Source organism: Pelodiscus sinensis, chromosome 19, assembly GCF_052426305.1.
Source record: "Pelodiscus sinensis isolate ZL-2025 chromosome 19, ASM5242630v1, whole genome shotgun sequence".
Taxonomy (NCBI): Eukaryota; Metazoa; Chordata; order Testudines; family Trionychidae; genus Pelodiscus; species Pelodiscus sinensis.
In genome coordinates, this window is record NC_143070.1 from 32589951 (window position 1) to 32609769 (window position 19819).

Sequence of the window (19819 nt, forward strand, 5' to 3'; positions counted from 1 at the left end):
TGCCGGGCTGGGAGCGGGGGCGTGTCCCGAGGTGGGCGGGGCCGGCGCGCGCTGCTGGGGTTGCAGGTTCGCTCTGGGCCCCACGTGGCTGCGCGGGCGGGGGGAGGCTGCGGCGGGGGCGCGCGGGGGGCGCTGGGACCGGCCCTTTGTTGTGGGGGCGGGGCCGAGAGATGCCCACGTGGGCCAGTCCCGGCTTCTGCCCAGCGGGTCTGGTTGGTCCCGGGGCGGCGCGCGGAGGGGGGCGGGGGATGCTCACCTGAGAGGCGGTGCCACTGCGGGCTCCTGCCCGGGCACTGCGCATGCGCAGCGGTTCTGGCGCAGCCCTGGCCCGTCTCTGCCCGCGCGCTGCGAGTGTCCCGAGGGGGACGCGGCTCCACGTGGACTCAGGTCTGGTGGGGGGAGGGGCGAGCGGGGACTCGGGGAGGCTTCAACATGCCCCGCGCCAGCGGGATAGGGCGGCGGCTGGAGGAGGAGGAGGGGGGGGGGGCGGGGCGGGGAGGATTGTGCCGCACTTTCGAAATTCCCCGGCGCCGGCCAGTGCGGGCCACGTGGGGCCGAGGGTGCGCGTGCGACCGGAACATTTAACTTCTCAGGATTTGCTACTTTGGGTGCACTGAGCATGCACCGAACTGAGCAAACTCAGTGTCCTTCGCTGTAGCCGCTGCCCTCTCTCTGCCCTCACTGCCTCCTCAGCTTTGCCCCCTCCTCTTCGGAGGTGTTTAAAATGATGAAGGGGGGCAAATTGCAGGGGTGTGTGTGTGTCAGGTTCTGAGCATGGGGCAGATATTTACCGGCTGGAGGCATCAATCTTCTCTTTTTAGCTGCAGAAGGGGGGCGACATTTGAAAAATCAGGGGGGTGGGGGGTGGTAGCCTTGGTTAACCCTGGGCGGGGGGACACTGCCAGACCCTGTGCGCGGACAAAACCCCCGTTTAGGGAGGGGGAGCAAAGGTAGCAATTCCTGAGCAGTTGTACCGAATGTCATGTATGTATGACAGAAACTGTGACGGTCACAAAAACAGAGGGTTCACTTTTTGCCTATACACCTGCCCGGGCTCCGAGAAGCGGAAGTAGCCTCTGGCCGGGGGGGGCGGGGCCAAGCAGCGCCCGGTCTGAGTGAAGCCCTGGCGCTGGAGTGTGGTCGGAGTCACGGAGCTGCTGCGCATGTGCGGTCTGACGGGCCGCCCCGTTCTTCTCGCCGCGGCTGGGTTTTCGGCGGGTCCCGCCCATCGCTCCGCGCGCGGGCAGGGAAAGGGACCAGACTGCGCCGCGGTTACTGCACATGCGCCGCGCTCCCTGAGCCGCGAGCCGTTGTGAGGGGCCGTTGGGACCGTTACTCGCTGCGGGGTGGGGGAGGGGCTGGGTATTGGGGCGTGCCCGTTGGGGGCGGGTCCGGCTGGGCGATGGCCTCTCCCGCCGCTGCGGTCGCCCCCCCCCCCGGGCTGTTGGCGCTTCCTGTTGCTGTGAGGGGGCTGCAGAGTGTGCGGGGGGGGGATTTGAACACAGGGTGGGGAGGGCCCTGCCATGAGGGGCACAGCGATGGGGGGGCGGGGGAGGCCCAATGGAGACCCTGCTGGGGGGGGGAAGCTTTTGGGGCTTTTTTGATTTTTAAATTTGATGGGTTTTTTTGTCCTCAGTGCTGATGCCTCACGCCTCTCCCTCCCCCCCCCGGACCTGCCCCTCCATTGCTGAGCTCAGGAGAGTGACACGACCCTCAGCCCAGAGGCAGCCATGGCTGCAGAGAGCTCTGTGGAAAGTGTCCGGGAGGAAGCGCCGCGTCCCGTCTGTCTGGAGGATTTCACAGCCCCTGTCACTCTGGAGTGTGGGCACAATTCCTGCCAGGTCCCCTTCAGCCCTCAGGGCAGAGACACTGAGCAGCAGGAACCCCTCCAGCCCAACCGGCAGCTGGGAAACATGGTGGAACTAGCCAAGCCGCTGAGTTTCCAGTCATCAAAGAGAGCAAGATGGGACGGGGTGTGTGGGGAGCACCAGAAGGTTCTGAAGCTGTTCTGTGAAGCGGATCAAACTCCCATCTGTGTGGTGTGTGACAGATCCCAGGCTCACATGGTGGTGCCCTTACAGGAAGCTGCCCAGGAGTACAAGGTACAGAGTGACTGTCCAGTGTGATGGGAAATAACATTGGGTTTTAATTACAGGCTAATTTCACTGACTGTTACCGGCCACAGATGTGAACCAACCAGTGTAAAGCAGTGGTCTCCAGCCTTTTAAAGTATCACTTTTTGAATTTAAGTGCAATCCAGGATTCTACCTCAAACCCAAATACCCTTGCCCCACCTCCTTTGTGACCCTTTTCTGGGGCCCCATCTCTGCTCACTGCATCCCTTCTCCCTTCCCCATCCTTTCTCCCTTTCATCAAGCAGGGGGCAGAGGGTTGGAGTGCAGGAGGGGGTTCACACTCTGTAAGGGAGTTTGAGCTCAGGGGGCTCAGGGTTAGAGAAGAGGCTTGGGGTGCAGGAGAGGTACATGACTAGAACAGGGATTCAGGATACAGGCTCCAGCTGCACACTGCTTACCACAGGTGGCTCCTCTGTGGTGGTGTAGTGGGGCTGAGGAAGGCTCGCCCCTGCACCACTCTCAAAAGCAGCCTACAGACTCCCTCTGTTTGTGGAGATAGAATGCAGGGTGGGAGAAGGAAACAGCTCCAAGGCAAAGGGCAGGAGATGTGCAGCAGGAGGGAGAGGGGGCAGCTGAAGTGCTGCACTTGATAGCCTCTTAGCCAAACCAGTCAAGATCACCTGTCAGAGGCTCCAAGATCTACCTGTAGATCCCAATCTACTGGTTGGTGACCACATCTGTAAAGCCTTCATGATTAAAGAGATGCAGTAAAAAGTAAATGTTCTGGCTTTGTGGCAACTTATGTCAAGTCTTTACAGATACCTGATGTGGGAAATGTTTCTCTGAGGCTCTAAATCCTTAAACCCAGCCCTCACTGGTGACAGGAAGGGTGTTTGCACTGGGGAAGGTGTTAATAATCAGAGAGGTTTAGATTACAGGAGCTACAGGCCACTCTGTCAGTGAGCTGCCTTGGGACTGGAGAAGTGGAGGTTACAAGCTGTTACTGATTGGATGAACAGGAATAATAAGCTGTCATTTGCCTTATAGATCCGCAATGACATCTAGGCCCTGCACAATACCCAGCACGGGGAAGTCCCTGCTCTGAGCAGATCACAGTCCAGTTAGACAAACTGTGGAAAGGGAAGGTGGGGCAGCAAGTTGCTCATAGTCGCCAAACAGATCAGGGATAGAGTTTGGTCCTGAACCCTGGTCCAATTGTTAGACTACACTGCTCCCTGTGCCTCAGCATCACTGAACAGCGATGAAGTGTGGCTCTTAGGAGAAAAAGATGCCTCGATAAAGCCCTAGGCTCAGCAGGGAGAAGAGGTTTCCCACTGGGATGCTGAACTTCAGGGCTGCTCCATGAGGGGTTAAACTCTGATGCAGCAGCTGGCACTAGATGAGGTTGCTGGGCTGGATGCTGTGTGGGGCCCCGAGCGCCTTCACTCCACCCATAGCAGGGTTTCAGGAAGCACGGGTCTATGCCAGGCAGAACTGGGATTCAACTGGATTGTAGCAAGAGTTCAAACTGGTTAACTGATGAGCTAATGTTTATCTGTACCAGTTACCGGTTAAACTCCCCACTGCCCCTGACGTGCCCACTTGCCTCTGGCAGCTGATGTCAGCCTGCAGGTGCCGGGAGTTCCCATTGGCCAGCAGTTCTTGTGGCCACCCCGGCAGACCTCGCAAGAGATCCCTGGCCCCAGGAGAGCCCCTTTCCGCTACCAACCCTGCCTGTCAGCCGGTTAAAAAATACTGTCACTGATAAAATTGTAATCGGTTACGTGATTAGTATTATTAACCACCTGCATCATTCTTTATGAAGGTGCCACCACCGATCTGTCCCCCGTGCTCGTAGGTGTCCTGCTGCATCCGCAGTCTCCTCCTGTGTATTTTTCTATGGACAAAGCCATGTCCAGGGCTGACTCCCTACTGGACAGAGGCAGAGCTCCACAAAACTGGGACTCTCCTAAAGGCAGACAAATAGGCTCCCAACATCTAATGTGGTTTGCCCTCGTGCTTATATCTGTTTCTTCAGGAAAAACTGGAGACTCATTTGAAGACTCTGAAGGAGGAGAGAGAAAAGCTGCTGAGAAGGAAAACAACAGCAGAAGGGAAAAGCCAGGAGCATCTGGTAAGTGCTTGTGGCTATGGACCAGCAGGGACTGGCAGTGGGAGGGCTGTGTTAGGAGGCAGACTCCTGTGTGGGCTTGGTGAGGTTGGGCTTGTTTGCGTTTCTCCTGGATTATGAATCGCTGGCTGTAAAAAGGCCTTGAGCATCCGTGTCAGTGCATGACTGCAGCTGGCGAAATTAGATGAGGCGGTTGTGAGGTTCCAGATTGACACTGTCAGGAACCTCTCTGTGCAGATTTCCCGTATCAGCGAGGGGATTGGTGAGCTGGAGGGGACATGTCAGAAGCCAGGAAGTGAATTCTTGCAGGTGAGACTGAGGGACAGACATCCCAGCTCCTCACACAGCGAAGAGGGGCTTCTGAATCACAAGTGCTCAGTCCCAGTTGTCAGATCTCAGTGCAACACCTTGTGCATTGCTGCCATGTGAGTGACTCTTGTGCTTTGTAGAGTTACAGGCACAGATCTATTAGAGATGGCAAAGCCCCATTCACGCAGGGGATCCATGTTCCTGGGGCCAGGGCAGGGCCTCTCTTCCCAGGTTTTCAATATCCCTTCTCAGAGGTCCCCTGTGTGTGTCCAATGGGGCTGAGATTCTTTTCTGTGTCTTTTTTTTCTAGGATGGCAGAAGCGCCCTGAGTAGGTACGTGGCTCTCACTCCCCTCACACTGCACAGAGCAGGGAAAAGGCTTGGAGCAGATGTTAGCACCACATCTCCCCAGAGCTCTACAGCCAGATGTTAGACATGAATATCTCTGACGCATTTAATTCTGAGGGTCTCATCCTCGCACTTTAGACTCTGGAATTCCCCATTCAGGATCAAGTGTTTCTTAGAGCTGTCACCTCCCTGGGGATTGGTTGCCGCAGGACTGTGGGGTGGAACGTGGGCCTGTCACTGCTGGGCACTGAGCACATTCAGCCCAGGACAGCAGGGATCAAGAGTCTGTCCCACTTGAGGGCTGTTTGGAGACCTGTGTGGATGGAGCTGGGTTGAGGGGAGCTGGTGTTTCAATCTAATCCCTAGTGGTCAGATTCCTTCAGCCCTTCACATGGGAACCTCCTGTCCCTCAGCATCTAGAGGCCAAGGAGTGAGTTGGCCATGGAGACTCTATTCCCCTTTACTCCCCCAGCCAGTCTCCACAGGACAGAAGTGAAGAACAGAAATGGGATCTTTGAGGGGAAGGTTGCATGGCCATGGGATGTGTTGTCCCTGTTCTCAGGCTGCGAGAATTGGAGGAATTCTAACTCCAGGCCTGTTAGAGCTGAGACTTACTAGCCAGAACTTATCAGCTGCAAATGACATACAATCACATTGAATTGTTTCTGTCCAGGTGTGAGACGGGACAATTTCAGCTGCCGGAAGAGATTTCCCCTGAACTAGAAGAACAAGTCAGAGGTTTCTCCCAGAGAACGATTGCTCTGTCGGAGACTCTGAGGGAATTCAAAGGTACCTGGAAGGGATGGATGAGGGGAAAGCGGTTCAAGTATCTGAGACTATTGAATCTGGCCTCTGAAGCCAAACTTCCCCTGCCTCAATTCCCACGTGGAGAATGATGGCCCTGTCAGTCTGCTCTCCTTAGAGACACTGAGCGAACAGAGTCAACTGCTTGCAGATAGAACCAGAGGTTTGCAAACACTGAACCTCCCATTCAGAGATCAAAATGGCTAAGTTACTGTGATGGCCACGTGTTCCGCCACCACAGCTCCAGGTTATGACAAGAGGCAGTAAGTGAATGGGAAACCAAGTGGAAGGGGCTGAGGAGGGAAGAGTAAATCTCATTTTCAGCTTGTCTCTCCTGGGACAGGTGTGAGGCTGCAGGGATGTTGGCTCCATTGCTGGAAGGTGCCCGAGTGAGAGAGGAAATGAAAGTTTCAGACTCTTTCATACTAAATACCTGAGTGTGTCTCTGATAGAATTGAAATCCAGAGTTCAGAGTGGGACATTGTTATGAATAGGAGAGCCTGGAATCTCACCTCTCTTATCCCTTCCCCCACTAGACACTCTGCCCTCTGCACTGGAGAGAGCAAGAGGAAAATCCCTTGGAGCTTTCAGACAAGGTGAGTTTGCTGGTGGAAATTCTTTAAGTGATGTGAGAATTCCTGTGAAAACATGTTCATGGGATTGTCATTGGAGTTACCAACCAAACCCAGTGATCAATGCCCTAAATCACCCAGTGATCAATGAGGAGCCCCAGATATGCTGCATGGGGACCTGTGGACATTTGGAGAAACACTGGTCGATAGGTTTGTGATGCTAAAGGGGTGAAGTTAAAGCACAAAACAGACGGCACCTTCAGGCTCAGATTTCACTGCTCAGTCAGTTTCAATATGGGGTTGGTTTCAAACAATAAATAGGCTGAAAGGCTCCTTCACCCAAACTCCCTCCTAGACCCCTCTATCTGTCCTGTATCCCAAACCGTTACCCCATGCATCCTCCTCCTCCCAGTGCCCATCCCGGATCCTCCATTTCCTGCATTTATGTCATGGAAGAGTGCAGCTCTCAGCCACTTTCCGTTTGGCCACCCCATGAAAATAAATTACCCACCCTGTCGAGTGGATACGGCTCAGTGAGAGCCAATAATTGAAAGGTGAAGCCAGACTATGTTAGACAAGAAAAGAGGCACAAATGTTTGATGGGGAAGCGGTTTAGCTGCTGAAACAAATGAACAAAGAGCTGGTGGATTCTCCCATCTCTTGATGTCTTGAAATCACTGGGGGGACTTTCTAGAAAATACACTGTGGGGAAACCGAGCTTTGTGCCTGGGTAACTGGACTAAGTGTAATGGCTTGTGCCACTGAGGGGGTCAGACTGCATAACTGAGGATATCTTCTGATCCCATGAATCTTAAGATCTCATCCTGCAAACACTCAGCGCAAGTGTTTAATAATAAGCACACGTATTTAATAATAACACCACCATTCAGATGCTTACCTTCACTGATTCTCTGTTTTGGAAAGGGATTATAACATTTCTGTGAGATGAGAGCAATGTTTATGCTGCAAATCTGTGAATGAAGACTAAGGCTTTCAAATACAACAGCCTGCATTTAACCTATGTCCATGTTCAGGCAGATGAATATGTGGCTTGTTATCAGAAACACTGGGTGCTGAGAACTATATCCCATTGTTGCAGATGCAGTAATCTTGTAACTCAAGCCAGGTGCAGAGAGAAATGAATATGGATTTGGGATCTAAGTCCCGTGCGCTGTTAATGGAATATCTAGACTAAAACTTTTGTCCACAGTGGTAGAATCTAACACGTGTGTCACGTCACTAGGGACAGAGTGTGGGGAGAATGGGGGTGTGGAAAGGATTAAAGCCCCTTCTGAAATGTCTCCAATTCACCTTCTCCCCCTGCCAGGCTGCAGAACAGCCATGTCTGTCTCTAGCTCAGCCCCCGGCCTTCAGAGCCAGGGACAGGAAATGGCTGTGGCGGAGCTGGTTAGCTTCCAGGAGGTGGCTGTGTATTTCTCTGAGGAGGAATAGGCTTTGCTGGACCCAGGCCAGAGAGCCCTCTACAGGGATGTGATGCAGGAGAATTATGAGGCTGTGAACTGGCTGAGTAAGGATTCCTGTCCCCTCGGGTATCGGAAGCTGGGTGGGCTCTGGAGTTGCTGGGTTGGGTTTGGTTCAATATCATTCATTGTCTTTGCCCCCAATATCATGAGTATCTGCCCCAATAATCCTGGCTCTTCTGTGAAAGACTGTCCCCTCCATACTGCCTGCCAGGGAAAGCAGGTTGAGGGGCGTAACAGTGGAGCTGCTCTTCCCACAGCTAAGGTCTCAGTGCGCTTCCCCCCTATCTTTCCCATCTTATGCCTTGACTGGAGGTGTGAGTAGAAGGGCTCAGGCAGGAACAGCAGGTACTAGAGGTCTGGGTCTGGCTCTTGGTCTGTCTGATCTTTGTGCCTGCAGGTTCCCCTAGTGGCAGTGGGCTGAGCCAGTGGAAGGTGGGTGCAGTTCCCTAAGTCCTTTCTGCCTGTAGCTAGTCTCTGTGACAGGGGCTGGATGCTGGGGCTGAGGGAGGGTGGATGAGGCAGTTCACGCTCTGTGAGTATTTTGTCCGAGGTAGCTCTGTAGTAGAGAAACGTGAGCAGAGCTCTCCTTGCATTTCAGGCACAGGTTGGGTTTCCTTTCAAGAGTTCAGCTTTATTCTCTCTGGGGTTCACTTGCTTCTGTGTGCAATGGAGATAAATCACATCATCTGTGTTGTGTTTTTAGAGTGAAATATTTTCGAGTAGGGACTTTTTCTTCCTGTGTGAATGTCTGGCTTCATGCTCAGGAAACCTGTGTTGAGTTCTCTGGCCGTCTCAGTCTTCCTGTGAGACCTTAATCAAGTCCCTTAAACTCTCTGTCTGTTTCTAGGCTGGCAAGATTTTGCACAAAAGTGGCTGCTTTTGTGCAAAAACTTGCCAGCTGTCTACACTGGCCGTTTGAATTTGCGCAAGAACACTGACGATCTAATGTATGATTGTCAGCTTTCTTGCGCAAATACACTGATGTTCTCGCTCGGGAAAAAGCCCTCTTGCACAAATGCTTTTGCGCAAGAGGGCCAGTGTAGATAGGTAAAAATTGTTTTGCACAAAAAAGCTCCAATGGCGAAAATGGCCACCAGAGCTTTCTTGCGCCAAACCGTGTCTATATTGACACGGATGCTTTTGCGCAAAAGCATCTGTGCCAATCTAGACGCTCTTTTCCACAAATGCTTTTAACGGAAAAACTTTTCTGTTGAAAGCATTTGTGGAAAATCATTCCAATCTAGACGCAGCCTCTGTGTACAGTCACCTCTCTCTTTAATAGCTATTATAGTGTGTCCCTATTTCTCAGGGCTGGGAAAGATACCTACATTAAAGAGTGATAATGCTTAGCTTCATATGTGCACCCCAATAGCACAGTTGGGTCCTGATTTACACCAGAGTTCCCCAGTGCTGCTGTGATTGATAATTTTTCTTCCCACAGCGACTGCAATGCCATTAGAATTTCTGCTAATGCCACAGAGCGTTGTTATGGCTGTTCAGTGTGGCTCTTTCTGGAGCTCTGATGCCAGCAGCACTGGCAGAGCCTGCGGCTTATCCATGCAGCACAGCTCAGGGTTGCCGCTAAGAAAGATTCAGGCTCCATTTGGAGGCTAAGGCACTCGGCCAAGTTTATTGTGAAAAGGAGCAGGATGCTAGTGTCCCAGCTCCTTAGGCACAGGTATAGTGAGACTTGTCCCAACCCAATAACGGTACCAGTCAGTCAGCAGTGAGAATGCTGCCCCTCAGCCAGCATCAACATGCCCCTCTTGTGACTTCTCCTACATTGACACAAACAAGATGCATGTTCCATGTGTTCTACCCCCTTAGCCTCCTGCCTGTTTATTTTGAACAAAACATCCGTATTCATTATCCCCTCATCCCGCTCTTGTGCACAAGGGTCAGTGTCTTTCTGAGCCATCTCTTAGGACTGTTTTTCCAGTTACTGTGGAGATGTGTGTTGATTGGCCTCTTCCTGCTCAGGAATGCGCTTTCCTGGTTAGTTGGTCCCCAGTGTTCCACCATTCTGCCAAAGCCCAGCCTGTTCTAGTTCAAAAAGAATGGACATACACAGCTGCAATAAACCTTTTGCGAAGTGTGCTGGGTGCCACGTCAATGGGAATGTTCTGATGTGATGACTATGATTATCTTATTTAACAGCAGTAGCACAGTGATCTCCATGGTCATGTCCCAGGTGGATCTTCTGAACAGAAAATGAAGTTCCAAGAAGGGGTGGGCCAAAGCTGAGGGAAACACACTCACAAGGTGTAAAGGTGATAGATTCAGTGCAACCCTGGAGGGGCACCAAATCAAAGGCCAGGCTGGCCACAAGAGCCAGACTGGGAAACCACACAAAGGCTGCTGCTGGCAGAGTAGAATGGAGGTTGCAGAGGGGGAGCTGAGCAACAGTCACAAGCACCAGGGAAGCAGCACGGCCCAGCTCCGCCCTGGCTTGCCCCAACAGAAGCCCAGCGCCACCCTGGGCAGCCATGGGAATGGCAACTGTTGTGGGCAGCTGGCAGGGCCCACCCATACACAGGCCGTTGGGATCAGGAGTGTGACACATAGGCAGGGCGTGAAGCAACCAGCCAAGGATTCACTTAGATGCTCAGGCAACTTCCTCTGCCTCCTCCTGGCCCAAGTAGAACGTCTGAGCCAAAGATCAGGGCAAGCCCAGCCCACCAGCCAGGGGTTTTGTGGACAGAGCTTGGGGAGCTAGACATCTGCGGGGTCCTTCATCTCCAAGTTCTAGTGACCTGCCATGTGGCAGCTGCTGTCTGAGCCCTACCTGGGGACCTTGGTGTCACACCTTCATGCCCTCACTAGAGCTCCCCTTCTGAGCAGTGTGTTCCTGTCCAACTGTGGGATTCCGGGCGGATAGACCGGGCTGTGAGGGGGTCTGAGTTGTACCCTAGAGAGTGCAGCAGAGCACTTAGCTGCCCTGGGGAATGAGCTGGGCCATTCCCAAGGTGGGGGAGTGATGCATCTTTACTGCAGGTGAGTGTGTCCTGGGATCTTGTACCAGCCAGAGCCCAGTCTCTGCAAGGTGGGGAACGGAGCCTCTCTGGGTCGGTGACTCGGATCCTGGCTCTGAAAGCAGGAATGGCAAAGACCTTAATGAACAAGATCAGCACTTGGTTTTTTGTTCTTCAAACAGCATTTCCAGTCTCCGAAACTGATGTGATCTCCTGGGTGGAGCAAGAGGAGCTGCGGATCCCAGATCCTCCGAGCTGTGAGGAAGGGGAGATCATCAGCAACACCCAGACAGGTGAGCAATCAGTTAAACTGACTCAGAAACCAATTTCTGTCTCCTTATAGCAGATGTAACTTGTGTGTTTTCATGAAGTCTGACTGACTGTTCAGCTTGTCTTCAACTCCAGTAAGAGTGTGGTGAGCGAGGAAAGGCTGGGTTCTCTTCTCTGTGGACGGGTTGTGAAGGAGGACAACGAACTCAGCTCATGATAATTTGACCATTATTTGAGCGTGTGTCCCCTTTTCTATTCCTCTTTTAGAGTTTCCTTGCAGTTCATCGTGGAGAATAACTCCTGTCTGGATCATTCCTCTATTCCAACAGGTGACGGGACACTGACTGAGAACCATGAAAAGAGTCTTCAGCAGGAAGAACTGGAGCAAGTGTCTCCATGTGGACTATTATTGAGACGATCTGAAGGACATGTTTTCCAGATACGTGAGCAAGGAGAGAGCTGTGAGAGTCAGCATAGCCCAGAAAAGCAGCAGGGAAATCATCTAGGAGAGGGACAGGGTACCTCCAGGAGCACACGGGAGAAAAGAAATACAGAAACCGTCCAACAGGAAATCCCCCATCAACAGTCACCCTGCACGTGTAGTGACTGTGAAACTCTTACTGAACATCAAAGGGTCCATACGGGAGAGAAGCCCTTCAAGTGCTCTGACTCTGGGAAAAGCTTCAGTGAGCACTCACACTTTACAAACCATCAGAAAATACATACAAGAGACACACCCCATAACTGCTCTGACTGTGGGAAAAACTTCAGTACAAACTCACACTTGGTTATCCATAGGATGGCTCACACAGGAGAGAAGCCTTTCAATTGCTCTGCGTGTGGGAAAAACTTCAGTCAGAAGTCAAACCTTGTTACCCATAGGAAGAGCCACACAGGAGAGAAACCCTTCACTTGCTCTGACTGCGGGAAAAACTTCAGTAGTAGCTCATACCTTGTTGCCCATAGGAGGAGCCACACAGGGGAGAAACCTTTCAATTGCTCTGACTGCGAGAAAAGCTTCAGTCAGATTTCAAACCTTGTTAGACATAGCAGGACCCACACAGGGGAAAAACCCTTCTACTGCTCTGACTGTGGGAAAAGCTTCAGTAGTAATGGAGAACTTATTAACCATTGGAGGATCCACACAGGAGAGAAACCTTTCAATTGCTCTGACTGCGGGAAAAGCTTCAGTCAGAAGTCAAACCTTGTTACCCATAGGAAGAGCCACACAGGAGAGAAACCTTTCCATTGCTCTGACTGTGGACAAAGCTTCAGTTTCAGCTCAGACCTTGTTAGACATAGGATTACCCACACAGGAGAGAAACCCTTCAGCTGCTCTGAGTGTGGGAAAAGCTTCAGAAGAAGCTCACACCTTCTTAACCATAGGAGGACCCACACAGGAGAGAAACCCTTCACTTGCTCTGACTGCGGGAAAAACTTCAGTAGTAGCTCAATTCTTGTTGCCCATAGGAGGACCCACACAGGAGAGAGACCTTTCAATTGCTCTGACTGCGGGAAAAGCTTCAAAAGAAACGCAGACCTTGTTATCCATAGCAGGATCCACACAGGAGAGAAACCTTACAGTTGCTCTGACTGCGGGAAAAGCTTCAGTCGCAGCTCAAGCCTTTTATACCATAAGAGAACCCACACAGGAAAGAAACTTTTCAATTGCTCTGACTGTGGGAAAAGCTTCAGTCAGTGCTCCTGCATTACTAGCTATCAGAATACATACAAGAGTGTCGCCTTATAAAAGCTCTGATTGCAGAAAAGGCTTCAAACACAGGTCAGACTTTGTTAAAGATTAGACAGTCCACAGAGAGGAGAAAACCGTTCAGTTATTCTGACTGTGGGGAAAGCTTCAGTCAGAGCTCAAATCTTCTTAGCCTTTGGAGGAGCCACAGAGGGGAGAAACATATAACCTGAGTTCCCTTTAAGCTGCCTGGCCAAGTGGCTGTGGTCTCAGAAGACCTCTCTGGAAGGGCCTCCTGGGGTACTGACCTGGCCACTGCCACTCACCTTTCTACTCTCTGGGGCTTCTCACCACCTGGTCCTGCTGGTTCAGCTCCTTAGTCTCCCCTGAGCTGAGATTCCTGCCCCCACCCCCGCCTCTGAGCAGTGCTACAGATGCTGAACCTCTTCAGGTCTGAGGAGAGAGCAGTTTAGGGCCCAGCTTCCTGGGATAGCACTCCCCAAATGGGATCAAACCCCAAAGAATGGGGTAAGCCCCATTTAGTAATGAAAGGGGAAAGTGCACACCGATTGCTCCCATAGGTAGTAATTGTTTACACTGGGCTTGATAGTAAGTAAAAGTGGTTTTATTAAGTACAAGCTCTGTGAGTTAAGTAGTGATAAGTGAGAACAGGCAGAGCAAAGCAGGTTACAGACTCAAAGGTAACAAACAATGTTTTGTTAGTGCTCCACTGAAACTTCAGTACAAACTTTTACAAACTCCCCCTAAAACCTCTTTCCCAGCTACCCCTCCAAACCAGGGCTCTCCCCCACCCTGGGGTCTTTGGCTCCTTCCTTCAGATGCAGCCTGGTCAAAAGACCAAGTCTTCCAGGTGGATGTTATTTCCAAATAATGGCTTGCGGTGTAGACATGCACTGTAATTCCGAAATAAGGCTGCTGTGTAGATGCACCCCAAGGGTCACTGACCAGTGGCCTGGGCTCCCCATACTCAGGAATCCCAGTGTGGTTTCTGTGGTCCTAAGTCCGGTGTCTGAGGGCTGCAGGAGAAAGACCTGGTGTGGACAGGGAAATCCCAATGAACCTCCCAGCAGAGTGTGACTGGTCCCATCTCAGAGCCCTGGTTCCATCTCTGGGTATAGTTCCTGCTGGGCTTTTCTGGACTACTCCAGATCATTTGTTCAGGTGAACTTGTGTTTTTGTTTTAGTACAATGACATATAGAACTTTTTAACTAACACAGACATGTAATGAGGCAAGAAATAAAGCAGGTTTAGCCACTGCAGAAGAAAACGAGTAAGTTTATTTATTTCCTAGATTCTGAGGCTTAAAAGATTTCCTTATGTTTCACTCTTATAAATGTGAACGTGTTGAATAACCTACCCTGTGTTGTGGGTTTTGTCTCTCTGTGAAGGCCATCGGGTCATGCACTTTGATCTCTGGTTAGTTAGATGTGCAGACAGCACAACACAAACGAGAACTTACCAGAATAAAAGCGGCGAGGAGTCCTGTGGCAGCTTATAGGCTAACTGAAGTGTTGGAGCATAAGGTGCCACAGGACTCCTCGCCGCTTTTGCAGATTCAGACTAACACGGCTCCCCCTCTGATAACTTACCAGAATGTTCATTGTATTTTAACCATATGCTAGCCTTTGCCACAAGCTCTGTGTGCAGTTTAAGCAATGACAATGGTCAGTATATCTCAGTGGCGGGGCTGGAGCAAAGGAAGATGGGGGGGCATGACCGTTGCCCTGACATGGTGACATCCCCCCCACCTCCCAGAGATGCCCCTGTCTGTAGGTTTCTAATCTCCCAACCAAAACTCTCCAGGCCAGGTACAGCTGAGCTGGGCTAGCTACAGCCTGGCCACTGGGCTGCTATCTCAGTGCAGACCTACCCAGAAAGATTCCTTTTGAGTTGGTGTCTCAGGGAGTCTCTCCACTTTCCTGCCCCCCATATGTGAGTGCTGCTCTCTGGGGGTGCCTGGGAGAGTTGGGCTGGTTGCAGGGTTCTTGCACCCTGGGCAGCGGGCGCGTGCTGCATGCACATCTCTGCCCCAGGGTGGCAACCTATGGGGGCACCTGATGCGGCATCCCTTACCACTTCAATCAGGTGCCTTCATAGGTTGGCACCCCTGCTAGCCCATGCGTTAATCCGGCCCTGGCTGGGGTGCAAAGTGCCAGGCTGAGGGGGGTGGAGATGGGGACAAGAGTTTGTCTTTGTTTCTCCTTTGCAAATAAAGCAGATGGTTAGTTTCTCCCACTCCTGAGCTATGTCTACACTCGTGGCTTCTTGCACAAGAACATCTTGTGCAAGGGTTCTTGTGCAAGAAAACATTCACACTGCCATCTGCGAGCTGTGCTTTTGTGCAAGAGCGCCCATGGCAGTGTAGGTGCTCTCTTGCGCAAGAAAGCTCTGATGGTCATTTTAGTCATAGGGCTTTCTTGCACAAGAAATCCCTGCCGAGCGTCCACACTGCCCTCTTGAGTAGGGGCTCCTGCGCAAGAGGGCTTACACCTGTTTAAAAAAGAGCGTCGCTCTTGCGCAAGAAGCTCTCTCTTACCATGCGGTACTGTAAATTTCCTTGAGCAAGAGCAGGCAGGCAGTGTGGACACTCTGCTGATTCTTGCCCCAAAACGGCTGTACTTGTGCAAGAAGCCACGAGTGTAGACATAGCCCTGGTGTCCTTTGCTCTGCAGTAACTGGCTCCCACCATCCCATGGCTGCTACCGGAGATCCCCAACTGGGAACCCCTCTTCTGGAGGCTGGGGCTTGTGCCGTTCTATGCAGGAAATCCAGGGCCGGATTAAGGCATGGGCTAGCTGGGCAGCTGCCTGGGGCGCCTGATATAAGGGGTGCTGTGCAACCCTTACAGCTGATAACTGCCTTCAGGTGCCACGCGCCTGTATTGCAAGCTGCAGCAGCTCCCACCAGTCACCCTACAGCGGCCGCCCAAGACAGGGGCTGCGTTAATCCCCGCAGCACTGGCCAGCAGCACCCTTCCCCCCACGGCTACGAGGCCCTTGCACGGTCAGGCTCGGTCTGCTCTCTGTGGCACCAGGCTGAGCACCAGCGGTGGCCAGGCAAGGCACATGCCTCCGGCCACCGCCAGCTCCGTGCGCCCTCTCCCACATTCCGGGCAAGGGCTGGGCCATGCTTGCGCCCTTCCCCAACGCAGGGTACAATTAACCTGACTACCCAGGGTGCTGGAATGGCTCTGTCTGGCCCTGAGGAAATCCCCTCCGAGGGGGAAGCAGGGATGTTGCTGTGGTGTCCCTGAGAACAGTCAACCCACTCTTCTGTTGACCCAGCGGGCAGCAGCCTCTGGCTCATTTCACCTTCCTCACCTGGGCGGGGACATGGCTGGGAGTGAGGGTGTCCTGTTTCTGAGGGGGTTCTGACCAGTGGGCTGGGACCGGGCTTGGCAGAAATCTTTCCCAGACACACACAGGCTGGAAAGATGTTTGTGGGGAAGCATTTTGTAAATGTCGATGGATGTAAACGGTTCCTGCAAGTGAGGGGTTTGAAGCTTTCATTGAAAAATTTCCTCTGCCTTTTGTTTCTGCTCTGTGGTGTTATCCTATTTGTCTGCCATGCAAAAGGTCTGTGTCAAACCCAGGTGGAAAGAGCCCCCCCCTTTCTCCATTCAATTCCTTCTCTGCACCCTCAGGCCCACTCCAGTCTCTCACGCAGCCCCAGCTGCTTTGCCTTCTGCCCCGGTGTGTACCCTTCCCTGGCGCTATAATACCATGGGAAGGGATCCTTTGCCAGCTTCTTAACTAGTAGCTCATTTAGGGCATGTTTACACAGCAGGGCAAAAGTCAAACTAAGATACACAACTTCAGGTACTTGTTTGTGTAGCTGAAGTCTGAAGTCAAAATAGCTTAACTTGGCTTTGGGTGCTATTGACAGGAAGAGACCTTTCCCTTTGACTTCCCTTACTCTTCATGAAATGGAGGTTACTGGAGTCAGAGTAGGAAGCCTGCCAACTTGTACTTAATTAGAAATAACAGCTTGCTGTGTAGACAGGCACTTTATTTCCAAATAGCACTCCAGTGCAGACATGCTCTTATTGTCCCATCACAGAGCTGATGCCAAAGGACAGGAAGCTTCAGAGTGCTGAAGGGGAGTAATCAGATATTGAGAGGGGTTTTTTCCCCCCCTTTTCTTGGTTGGGGGAAATTTGTTTCTGCTCTCCTATGAGGCTGGACATGTCAGTTAGTGTCCTTCCTCCTGGGTTCTACTAGAGAAATCAGAGACTTTTCCTACCTGAGAGCTTGAGAAAGCTAAGACTGAATTGCCTTGTATGCAGAGAACATAACTGAAGGGAGGGCATTGTCTAGCATGGGGCTTGAACCTATGACTCTGAAATTAAGAGTCATATACTATACCAACGGAGCTAGCCACTCTGTATGCAGAGCCCCTCCTGCAATACCCTGTCACAGGATAGAGGATCAGCGTGTTCTCAAATGCTTGATTCAAGGCTCTGTCCTGTCCCCAGTGGGGCGCTCTGGTCTGTGTGGGGAGGCCTGGGCACACTGGCCTCTTTTACCACAAGACTGGCCCCATTTCAGTCTCTCAAGTAACAGGAGAAGAGTCGGTAGCAGCAAGGGAAGGTCCCCTGAGTGAAACCGGGCAGAAACGCCACGTCTCACGTTCTGCAGCAACCCTTTCTGCCCTGGCAGGCGTTGCCCCTTCTCCCACTGGTCTGGGCCTGGCATCCCTCTCCTACCAGCACCACAGAAAGCCCCTTGGCATGAGTCTGGGAAAGCTAGAGGCCTCAGGCCTGTCGCCCCCGAGACACTTGTGCCTTGGCCTCCTCTGCCCATGGCGGCCGGCTCTCCCGGCTGCCCCCTGTGCGCTGCTGGCCAAAGGAGGCACCAAGGCAGGAGTGGGGAGAAGAAGCAAGTCCCACTGAGGCCGACAGCTCGGGCTTAAGCCTCCAGCCCCAGCACAAAACCTTCAGCCTGGCCTCTATTGCTCCCTCCTCAGAGGGGAGGAGGAAGCCCTGTTGCCTCAGGCCGGGGGAGGTGACAGGAGGCCTCCTCTCACAGCCTTACGCTTTGCTTCCATGCTGGCTAGGGGTGCCAGGGGTCCAGTTCTGAACCGGACTGTCCAGTATTTGAGCTTTCTGTTCAGGAAACAAACTGAGAAAGTGTAAATGAGGAAATAGAAATGTCGGGTATTTTCTAAATAAGCTGGAATGTAGATTGTGAGGTGGTGTCAAGTGAGTCCAGTATTTCTGTGGAACCATCTGGCAACCCTAATGCCGGCAATCGCAGGGGCCAGGGAGCTCCCTGGCTGGCCGAAGCCTCAGCCACTTCCTGCTTCATGGCCCAGGCCCAGGCAGTCCAGGTGGGTCTCTGTGGGGCCCCAAGACATGTTTGCTGTTGTCCAGGCGCAGGGGGCCCAGATTCTGCAACACTCACAGGCCCCACAGGAGGGGGCTGGTTTGATGCTTCAGCCCACAGCCCGGAAAAAAGCCCCCAACCTCCCCCTGTGTTCTGAGAGCCCCATTTGCTGTGTGAATTCTGTGGGGCAGGTTATGTCAGGCCTGGGCACAAGCAGGGTTCAGAACCAACCCACAAGTAAGTCCCCGCTCAAGAGGATTGAGCAGTGTCCTTTGCCAGCAATGTTAGTCCAGCCATGTAAGTGTCCTACTCATGTGCCCAAACTTTCTCTGAACCCCACTCACAGTTGCTGCCCTTGCTCTGGGCAGATAAGATCTCGGGTGGTTTTCAGTCCCGGAGACTTCAACCCAAATCCTGAGACCCAGGGGTTTATAATCGAGAGGATCAATGTTTGCTTCACTTTTCCCTCCCCCCAGCGACACTAAATCTCAAGGCCAACTCTACAGTCCCAGCGGCTGGGGGAGATGTACATGTCAGAGCCTCTGCCCACTGAGCTGTAGCTTTCTGTGCCCAGGGAGCCAGACACTGCAAGGGCTGGAGGGAAATGGGGAATGGCTGCACTTTGGGAGTCAAAGGTGTTGTCTGGGACCATAGAGTAGAACAATTTCACCAAACTTTCCAAGGAGGGCACTATGGCTTAGCTGGCTAAAGCACCTGTCTTGTACACAGGAGATCCTGGGTTCAACTCCCATTGGTCCCTTTCTGTGGCCTTTGTTCACATTTTCTTATGTCTTCCTGGGACACAGAAGAGGCCTCCCCTGTTCACCCAGGGAACTGCCAGTTCAGGAAAAGGCTGACTGGGGAGGAGCATTGGGAAGAAGAAAACCACAAGCCTGGAATGGGTACAGAGGCTGCTGTGGCTGTGACTGGCACTGGCAAGGCAGGGCTCTTGCTGCAATTGCTGGGACAGAAAAGCCAGGAACACATGCCCTTGTGATGCCCTGGGGTGGGTGGAGGTCAGCACCCAGAGATCCTGCAAGTGCAAAGCTGCTACAGCCATGGAGGGTGACTCTTCTCCCCTCCCAAGGGATGGGCAATGGCAACATGTGGAGCAGCTGGGAGAAAAGACCCATGGCTAAGCTGGTCAAGGCACCTGCCAAGTATGGGGGAGGCAGCCCCCAGTGGTGTCTGGCCAATGTGTCTGCTTTTCCTACCATCCCTCAATATGTAACTGGAGACGGCTTCCTTCAGTTGAGCTTGGCCATGTCCCCACAGCAGGAAGCCAAAGGGAGCAAAGAGCAGAAGTGCAGGATGCTGGTGGGGTGCCCTCTGGGTTTGATTTAGTGAGTCTTAGTTTGACTCGTTGAATCAAGTTCCAGAAGATTGATCACAGCAATTCCTCTCCAGCTGGACGTGGGTCTTGTTCTTCTGTACAGAACAGCCAATGGGTGTTCAGATCTCAGCCTTGCTCAACTGACAGGAATAGAAACCAGACAACCAGCAGGTTTGAGCTGGTTTCAGTTGAGGGACCCGTCTGCCTGGTTTATGTGCATTGACACAAGAACACACGAGGGGTTTGCTGACATTTTAACAATCCCTGTTCAATCGAAAGCCAAGACGTGACACACCTGGAGGTGCAAATGCTTCACTTAGGATAATCAACTTTTGAAGGAGGCACATGACATTGAACCAAGTACTGGCCCCCCAGCATTCACTGTGATGAGGCCATAATATGTGAAGTGCAAATTTTCACTGATCCCATCCTCTGGGGTGGAATTCCACCTCTCCCAGAGTTCACTGCAGGGTATGGGTTCCCAA

General features: G+C 52.4%; 1 protein-coding gene across 2 annotated transcripts; it reads left to right on the forward strand.

Annotated features, from left to right (window-relative positions):
* The first annotated feature begins 1649 nt into the window (after positions 1-1649).
* On the forward strand, positions 1650-14033 carry LOC149523073 (uncharacterized). 2 transcript variants are annotated; one of them, XM_089771265.1, is made up of 8 exons: positions 1650-2102; positions 4114-4209; positions 4444-4515; positions 4826-4848; positions 5537-5652; positions 6204-6263; positions 10878-10988; positions 11295-14033. In XM_089771265.1, exons 1-8 carry the CDS (start codon positions 1731-1733, stop codon positions 12713-12715), a joined length of 2271 nt encoding a protein of 756 aa, XP_089627391.1. In that variant the 5' UTR covers positions 1650-1730; the 3' UTR covers positions 12716-14033. The 2 variants fall into 2 exon arrangements, with proteins under 2 accessions (XP_089627391.1, XP_089627392.1); XM_089771266.1 differs by lacking the exon at positions 4444-4515.
* Positions 14034-19819: the final 5786 nt, after the last annotated feature.

Bases quoted from the DNA above. Each gene is read 5' to 3' on its own strand.
- LOC149523073 (XM_089771265.1), top strand. From the start codon at position 1,731: ATGGCTGCAGAGAGCTCTGTGGAAAGTGTCCGGGAGGAAGCGCCGCGT. The intron at 2,103-4,113 runs GTACAGAGTGAC...CTGTTTCTTCAG, and splicing joins AAGCTGCCCAGGAGTACAAG to GAAAAACTGGAGACTCATTT. The intron at 4,210-4,443 runs GTAAGTGCTTGT...CTCTCTGTGCAG, and splicing joins GGAAAAGCCAGGAGCATCTG to ATTTCCCGTATCAGCGAGGG.